We start from the raw sequence: 8,644 nt of genomic DNA on the forward strand, positions 1-8,644 counted from the left end.
CTGGCACTGAGTGGGGCATGTATCTGGCACTGTGGGGCAATGTATCTGGCACTGTGGGGCAATGTATCCGGCACTGTGGGGCATTGTATCTGGCACTGTGGGGCAATGTAACTGGCACTGTGGGCCATTTTCAGTGGTCACACCCTTTCTGGAGCGTGGCCACACCCATTTTTTTTCAGCGCGCGCACATGCTCCTTTTTGTGTTTTTTTTTTATTATTTTTTTTTGGGGGGGAGCGCCATTTTCCATCTTGCCCTGGGCTCCAAAAACCCTAGCTACGCCTCTGTACTCCTGCCCAGGTTTAATTGATAAATTGCTTTGTAAAGTCAAGATAAACCCTTAGAGCTGCATATTGATAAAAGACCAGAAAGAAATCAATATGAAGAAATGGTTAATACTGTAGCAAAAGTTACTTTTTTTCCTATCTGAAAGGCTTTGTTCATTTTTCCAGACCCTAGAACAAGACCCTTCCACTTACTGCAAAATGCTCAACTTTACACTTCATGTACTATTGCAGTTACAGTACCTGTGCAAAATGACATAATTGATGTGAAGGATTTTTAAAAACACACAAAAAAACAAAACAAAAAACAAAGCAATGTAATACAACACAGACTCTGCAATAATAGAGAAGTGGGATGTTCAATATCAGAGCATTGGGGGTAATTCCAAGTTGATCGCAGCAGGAAATTTTTTAGCAGTTGGGCAAAACCAGGGCCCTCATTCCGAGTTGGTCGGTCGCAAGGCGAATTTAGCAGAGTTGCTCACGCTAAGCCGCCGCCTACTGGGAGTGAATCTTAGCTTCTTAAAATTGCGACCGATGTATTCGCAATATTGCTATTACAAACTACTTCGCAGTTTCAGAGTAGCTCCAGACTTACTCTGCCTGTGCGATCAGTTCAGTGCTTGTCGTTCCTGGTTGACGTCACAAACACACCCAGCGTTCGCCCAGGCACTCCCACCGTTTCTCCAGCCACTCCTGCGTTTTTTCCGGAAACGGTAGCGTTTTCAGCCACACGCCCCTAAAACGCCGTGTTTCCGCCCAGTAACACCCATTTCCTGTCAATCACATTACGATCGCCGGAGCGAAGAAAAAGCCGTGAGTAAAAATACTTTCTTCATAGTAAAGTTACTTGGCGCAGTCGCAGTGCGAACTTTGCGCATGCGTACTGAGCGGATTTTCACTGCGATGCGATGAAAAAGAACGAGCGAACAACTCGGAATGAGGGCCCATGTTCACTGCAGGAAGGGCAGATATAACATGTGCAGAGAGAGTTAGATTTGGGTGTGGTGTGTTCAATCTGCAATCTAAATTGCAGTGTAAAAATAAAGCAGCCAGTATTTACCCTGCACAGAAACAAAATAACCCACCCAAATCTAACTCTCTCTGCAAATGTTATATCTGCCCCCCCTGCAGTGCACATGGTTTTGCCCAACTGCTAAAAAAATTCCTGCTGCGATCAACTTGGAATTACCCCCATTGTGTAGCAGGTGGAAGATATTGGACTGAATTCTGATATTCAATTCCATCCACTTTCTGTGGGATTACTGTACACATCACAACATGCGCAGCCACCGTTTTGCTAGCATTCTAGCAGTGCATACTAAAACTATGGCAAGGTATACTGAGATATTTAGTTCCATAGCAGCTGGAGGGCCACATATGGAACACCCCTGGTGGGGGAATGTCCGGGGGGGGGGGGGGGGGGGTTACGCTGGCTATGGGAGACTTGCCTGCCCTTCCGTAGGGCTGGGAGCGACACACAGTACTCGGGATCCTCTTGGCTATTAATGATGTTGTGTCTTTTGCATATTTAAAGCACAGGAAAGATCATACCTCTCTCTATGACCCATTCCAATGAGGGACAAAATGCTCTCTTTATGAATTTCCCTCTTAATGTACTACTGCCATCACCTGGTCTGAAACGCCTGTCTTATCAATTAACTAGTTCCACACAGGTGACGGCAATCATAAATTAAGAGGAACATAGCATTTTGTCCTCCCTGGAATGGGTCACGTTGGGAGGTAAGCAGTATACTGTATATACATCTTTTTTAAATCCAAAGCTTCAAGTGCCCAATTCCTACTTGTACAAAGATTAATCCTAAAATCCGCATAATATGAGAATGTTGACCCTTTGTAACTTATACGCCTGGCTTACAAATGCATATATTCACAAAATCCGCATATTTATGCACGCCCACCTCCAACGGCAGAGAGACGAGCAGGTCACATCATCTAATTTTCCATCTGAAACTGTAAATCTGTATCTTGGCTGGAAAGTTTTTAAAAAACCCAGTATATTGTATTACCGTTCCCAATCTTTCCTGCCACCGGGAGCTACACAAATGTAATATATTTGAGACAGACTCTAGAGGCGCTAATACTGAATGATGGTTCTGCCTCTGGCCTCAGGTAGACTTTGCAACCTATGATTAATATCAAGTTCCTTATGATTCCCAGTATAAAAAGTATATTGGAGAAATTCATCAACAATATGTCTGTCTCTAGAAGAACTACGGTAGCATATCTCCCAACATGCCTCTCTCCAGGAGGAACAGAATGCTCTGCTTCTGGACTTCGCTCTTACTGTATGATTGCCGACACTTGCGCTGAACACCTTTCGTATCCATTAACCTGTTCATAACAGGTGCCGGTAATCATAGATTAAGAGAAAAGTCCAGAAGCAGAGCATTCTGTCCCTCCTGTAGAGGGTCATGTTGGGCGCACTGGCGCATTTATAATGGGTGCAGTGTTTGCGGTGCATACGGGCCCCCGAGGGTCCAGGGGGGCCCACACCGCACACCCTGTACCCATTAATAGAAATACTTACCTCCGGAGAATCGCGGCGCAGCAGCAGCACTGCCGAAATCACTGGGAAAATGGCACGGCGCCATTTTCCCGGTGTTTCGAGCATGCACAGTAGGTAAATCACTGGGAAAATGGCCGCTGCCCCATTTTCCCAGAGATCTGCGCATGCGCTGTAGACTCTGAGACAGGGGCGGATCCAGAAAAAAATTACAGGGGGGGCACCATAAGGGACGTGGCTTCGTTGGAATGGGCGTGGCTTCGTTGGAATGGGCGTGGTATTGCAGGAAAAGACTACCTTATACCCCAGTTTTGCAACCTGCACGCCCAGACGTTGGCCACCACAGAAAAGAAAAATAATCCTGATTCATGCCCCTTACATTATTTGTCATTTTTCCTCCTTATAGTAATGCCCAGTATACATTATTCCACATACTGCAATGGCCCTTAGACATTATTCCACACACAATAATGCACATGACACAATATGCACACACTGTAATGCCCCAGACACATTATGCCACACACCGTAATGCCTGTGACACATTATGACAGGAATCGCAATGCCCGTTATACATTATGCTACACACTGCACTGCCCCTGATACATTATAGCACATACAATGTCTGGGACACATTATGCCACACACTGCAATGACCTTGAGACATTATACCACAATGCCCGTGATATAGTATACCATACACCGTAATGCCTGTGACACATACCGCAATGCCCGTTATACCCTATGCCACACACCGCAATGCCCGTTATATATTATGCCACACTGTAATAACCCTGAGACATTATACCACATACCACAATGCCCGTGATATAGTATACCACACACCGTAATGCCTGACACATTATGGCACACACCGCAATGTCCGTGATACATTATGCCACACACTGCAATGACCCTGAGACATTATACCACATATCACAATGCCAGCGATAGAGTATACCATACACCGTAATGCCTGCGACACATTATGACACACACCGCAATGTCCGTGATACATTATGCCACACACCGTAATGCCCATTACACATTAAGTCCTACAGTAAGGCTTCTAATTACTTTTCAAATACCTGCTCGTTGTCAGGGGTTTCATGCACTGGGTGTCATGCTCGTTGCCAGGGGTTTCATGCTCTTGGTTCCATGCACGGTGCCAGGGGTTTTCATGCTCAGGGTGTCATGCTCGTTGCCAGGGGTTTCATGCACTGGGTGTCATGCTTGTTGCCAGGGGTTTCATGCACTGGGTGTCATGCTCGTTGCCAGGGGTTTCATGCACTGGGTGTCATGCTCGTTGCTAGGAGGTAGTCCTTGTTGCTAGGGCTGTGCTCCCAGTGCCACATATGTCCCCAGTGCCAGATATTCCCCCACGGTGCCAGGTACTCACATGCCCCCAGTGCCAAATATAGCCCCCCCCATGTGCCAGGTACACATATACCCCCAGTGCCAGATATTCCCCGACAGTGCCACATATGCCCCCAGAGCTATATATGCCCCCATTGCCACATATGCCCCAGTGCCAGATATTCCCCCCCCCAGTGCCACATATGCCCCCAGTGCCAGACAATGCCCCAGTGCCAGATATCCCTTCCCTGCCAGTTATTCCCCCCAGTGCCAGATATCCCCCCCCCAGTGCCACATATGCCCCCAGTGCCAGATATCCCCCCCCCAGTGCCAGATATGCCCCCAGTGCCAGATATTCCCCCCAGTGCCATATATGTCCCCAGTGCCAGATATTCGCCCCCCCCCCCCTCCCAGCAAATATGCCCCCAGTGCCAGATATTCCCCCCCAGTGCGTCCCCCGTCCCCCCCCTTCCTCCGCCGCCGCCGCCGCTGCTCCCCCCGCTCCCCTGCTGTTAGGAGGGACACGGAGGGCACAGTGCACGCCTCCCTGTGTCCCTCCTGGGTCTCCGGCGGCCGCGGGTCACTGTAATAAAGGAAGTGCTCACGAACGGCACTTCCTTTATGAGACCAGCGGCCGCCGGAGACACAGGAGGGACACAGGAGAGGCGCGCACTGTGCCCTCCGTGTCCATCCTAACAGCAGGGGACGAAACGAGACCGCAGACTGACATGCGGACACTCGTCCGCATGTCAGTCTGCACTAAAAATGACAGGGGGGGCACGTGCCTTGGTGCCCCCCCCCTAAATCCGCCACTGCTCTGAGACAGCGCTAGAGTCCCAGCAGCAGAGCGTTTTCTACCTGATGGAAGAGGTAGCGTTGGAGGGTCTGCAAGGGGGTTAGGTTAGTGGTTCCCAAAGTCTGACATTAAGACACCCTAAAAGTCCAGATTTTAAGGCTATCCTTCCTTGAGCACAGATAGTTTCTTCAAAATGAATGAGGTACTTAAGTCACCTGGGGTCAAGTATGGATATCCTTAAAACCTGGACTGCCTTGAGGAACGAATTTGGGAACCACTGGGTTATGTAGTAGGGGTCCGAGATTATGGAGCCGGCAGGATTTCAGCGAGTTTGAAAATAAATGAAAAGCTGCAATCAGTTCTAATACTGGTTTTCAATTTAGCAGCAAAATTGTTGAATTCCCTCTGGTTCCATAATCTCAAAATGTATTATATAATCCCACAAGTCTTTCCAACTCTCCTATTCTTTCCCTATAATTCACTCAGAGCAGAGTTTCCCAAAATCCGCCATTGCAATCCAAACTTTAACCAATTAACTTGCATGGTCAGATCACATGCGACCACACCGCCCCACTGTGTCCCCCAGTTTTTGACGTTCTGCAGATGTGCATAATATTTAAATATTTTAAAAATACTTTTTAAAGCTTCATAAATAAAAACATAAAATAAACAATGTTATGAATGGTTTTGAGGAGAAAAAATCGTCAGTTAAGTGGTTAAGGATATTCATACTTAAGCCCAGATGGTTAAATCAAATTGACTTAGGTACTGATATAGGAATCGGTCTATTTACTAAGCATTGGAGAGAGATAAAACGGAGATAAAATACCAACCAACCAGCTCCTAACTGTCATGTTTTAAATATAGAGCGGGATGCACTAAAGGTAAAATGCTGTAAAAAAAACCCTGTTTTCTAAGTTTTACTGCATTTCCCATATGCATTAACTCCCGGCCGCCGGGTTTCCGATGTGGAGGGTAACACTGGTGTTACCCTATTGAAGCCTATGGGCTTCTCTCCACATTGGATGCTGTCAGATCGGATCCCTCCCAGTATGCTCCGCAAGCAAGTGTATACGATATGTCACATGTTTCAAGAATGGAAATCCTTATAACCTGGACTGTAATGGCAGGGTTTGGGAAACTCTGACTGAGAGGGCTGCTAACATTTTATCCATTATAGACCAGGCATTCCCAACTTTGGTCCTCAACCCACACGAACAATCCAGGGTTTCGTGATATAGATGTTTCAGCACAGCTGAATTGATTAGTACCTCAGTTCTTTTGACTTAACCATCTGTGCTGAAGCCTGGATATCACTAAAACCTGCACTGTCAGTGTGCCTTGAAGACCGGGAACAGGGATTGCCTGTTATAGACACTTATTCCCAAACTGAATGGAATAAACTACAATCACACAACAAAGGACTGCCTGACACTGACTGAGTGCCATCTTTGCGTATATCTCCAGTCCGTGCCTTATGTTATACCCAGTGGCATATATCTGACATTCATGTCCGAAAAGTTCCAGCTATCTGTGCACAAAGGACAAATTGCAGTTTGGAGATGTGAAATGCCAGAGTAGTGCTATCTAGTAACAAACAGCAGGAAGATCTGCAGCTGAACTCAGAGCATTAGCAGGTTATTAACAGCTAGGGAAAAGCCTCTGGCTGTGTTTTATCTGATATCCAGCAAAAGAAGAAAAAAAAAATCCATGAGCACTTCTGCTGCAGATCAATGTGCAATAACCACACATTTAAGTACAAACTCACAGCTCGGATAATTGCACCAGCTTGTGACTGTGCTATGCACAGTGGTCTGTATTGTGCTGTATTAATACAGAAATATATGTAAGTTGTACAGCCACATCATCTGGGATCTTTGCTAGAAACCTAATAAGTCTTCTAGCTGTGATAGCAATGCTCACAGGTAGAGGAGAAGAGTTTTGGAAGCAACACATGTCGTAACCAGGTGTATAACGGCACAGTAGACTGGGCGTGATCACACCCTTCCGAAATCTGGGCTGGAGAGCTCCTAGGTTGCCAATCCAAATACCACAGTGTGTTTTCAAATTGGTTGGATGTGCGCAGCGAAGGATCAGCTGCATAAATATGCTGTAAGTAATTATCTCCAGCTGACATCTCATGTTTAAAATGACTCAATGTCAGCATGTGTAACGTGTCGATTCGGTGTTGCCCGGAAGCCGAAAAGCTGCACCCCTTGTGTGCAGTCTTACATACTTCATATAACTAATATACCCGCTGTCCCCTATTGATGGAATCGATTCAGAAATGACTATTTTGTTGTAAAACCTTAACAAGTTTCCCCCCGGTCTTATATAGCTCAATATATAATATATTCTCATTACTATTTAAGAACATTCATAAACATTGCATTGAAACATCCTAGCAACGCAAACCAGAGAACATACAGAACAGAACCTTGTTATTTGTTCCTGCAAAGATGTGACTTAACACAGTCATGCAAAAGCACCAACATAAAAAACACAACGTGCAACATCCCAGATGGTCTTTCCCCCTTGCCACTTACCCCTGTAAGTATTTCCCGGCTTGTAGTATTCCGGGTCTCCTTCTACTCTTAAGGAAAATTCATTATACCCTTCTTTTCTTGTGCCGGCTTGTGCTCTTAGAATTCTGCTACAATATCCTTCAGATTTCACTGCTTTCTCTATAGTTTCATCCATATATCCATAAACCACTAGAGAACAAGTCACAGCAACATAGTGTAGGAACAAAGGTTGCAGAAACAGTCCCATTGCAGGAATATAAAGCTGAAATGGTGAGGGTTCCACTGAGCTGCAGCTGGGATTACCAGAGAAAGGGCTGTGATCTTCCCCAGATTCTGTACTGAAGTGCTGTTTTCCTTCAGTGGATGTGATCAGCAGCACTGTAATGTTTATTTAGCCCAGCAGAATTCACAGGGTTTGGTGAAATATCAGAGCACAGAGGACGCTGCGGTCTCCCAGACATCCAGAAAAGATCTGTGCTAGATGGACTGAGCTAACAGCCTTAGAACTAACCATGCGCATTCTTTCCAAAGTCTATAGTTACTACATGTATATAGTTCAAATATTTCTTTTCCACCCTTTTGTCTTTTTATATTAGCCTGTGTTTGCCTCTGCCTTTTCGCCAGCTTTTACTTTGTAGGAGGGTGAAAAGTAAGGTTACATAGCAACTTATTGCTCAACTTTAACCATGTACGGCAATGGTCCTAAAAGAGAAATAAACTAAACTTGTGACCTATAAGGGTTAATCTGTGTATGTACCATATTAGGTCATATGTATGAAAGCTTGGAGAGGGATAAAGTACCAGCCAATTAAATGCCATTTTTCAAAAACACAACCTGTAGCACAGCAGTTAGGAGCTGATTGGCTGATACTGTATGTCTCTCTACTTTATCTCTCTCTCTCTCCAAGACATACATATGCTCCCATGTGAGAAAAAGATGCTCATCCGTTTCTTGGTATAACGCAGAACAGATGAACATATGGCATGTTTGCCTTGCATTTCTGATTAATTATTTATGATGTCATTATTTAAATACCCAACACAGTGTGTGTGTGGAACTGATGCCCTCTCCCTTCTACCCATGCGCAATGTGCAGTGCCGAACTAGGGTATGAGGGGCCACCGGGGTAATGCAGTGGTAGGGGCCCATGATAAAGGG

The 8,644-nt window shown here is 45.6% G+C and overlaps 1 protein-coding gene across 1 annotated transcript in view; it reads right to left on the bottom strand.

Annotated features, from left to right (window-relative positions):
- SPON1 (spondin 1) overlaps positions 1 to 8,099 on the bottom strand; it is a 683,924-nt gene extending 675,825 nt beyond the window's left edge. Inside the window, exon 1 of the mRNA XM_063944511.1 lies at positions 7,508 to 8,099. Within this exon, the coding sequence (XP_063800581.1) occupies positions 7,508 to 7,733 (226 nt within the window). The 5' untranslated portion in view covers positions 7,734 to 8,099. The remainder of the gene's footprint in view (positions 1 to 7,507) is intronic.
- Between the last annotated feature and the right edge of the window lie 545 nt (positions 8,100 to 8,644).

This window comes from Pseudophryne corroboree, chromosome 11 (genome assembly GCF_028390025.1).
Source record: "Pseudophryne corroboree isolate aPseCor3 chromosome 11, aPseCor3.hap2, whole genome shotgun sequence".
Taxonomy (NCBI): Eukaryota; Metazoa; Chordata; class Amphibia; order Anura; family Myobatrachidae; genus Pseudophryne; species Pseudophryne corroboree.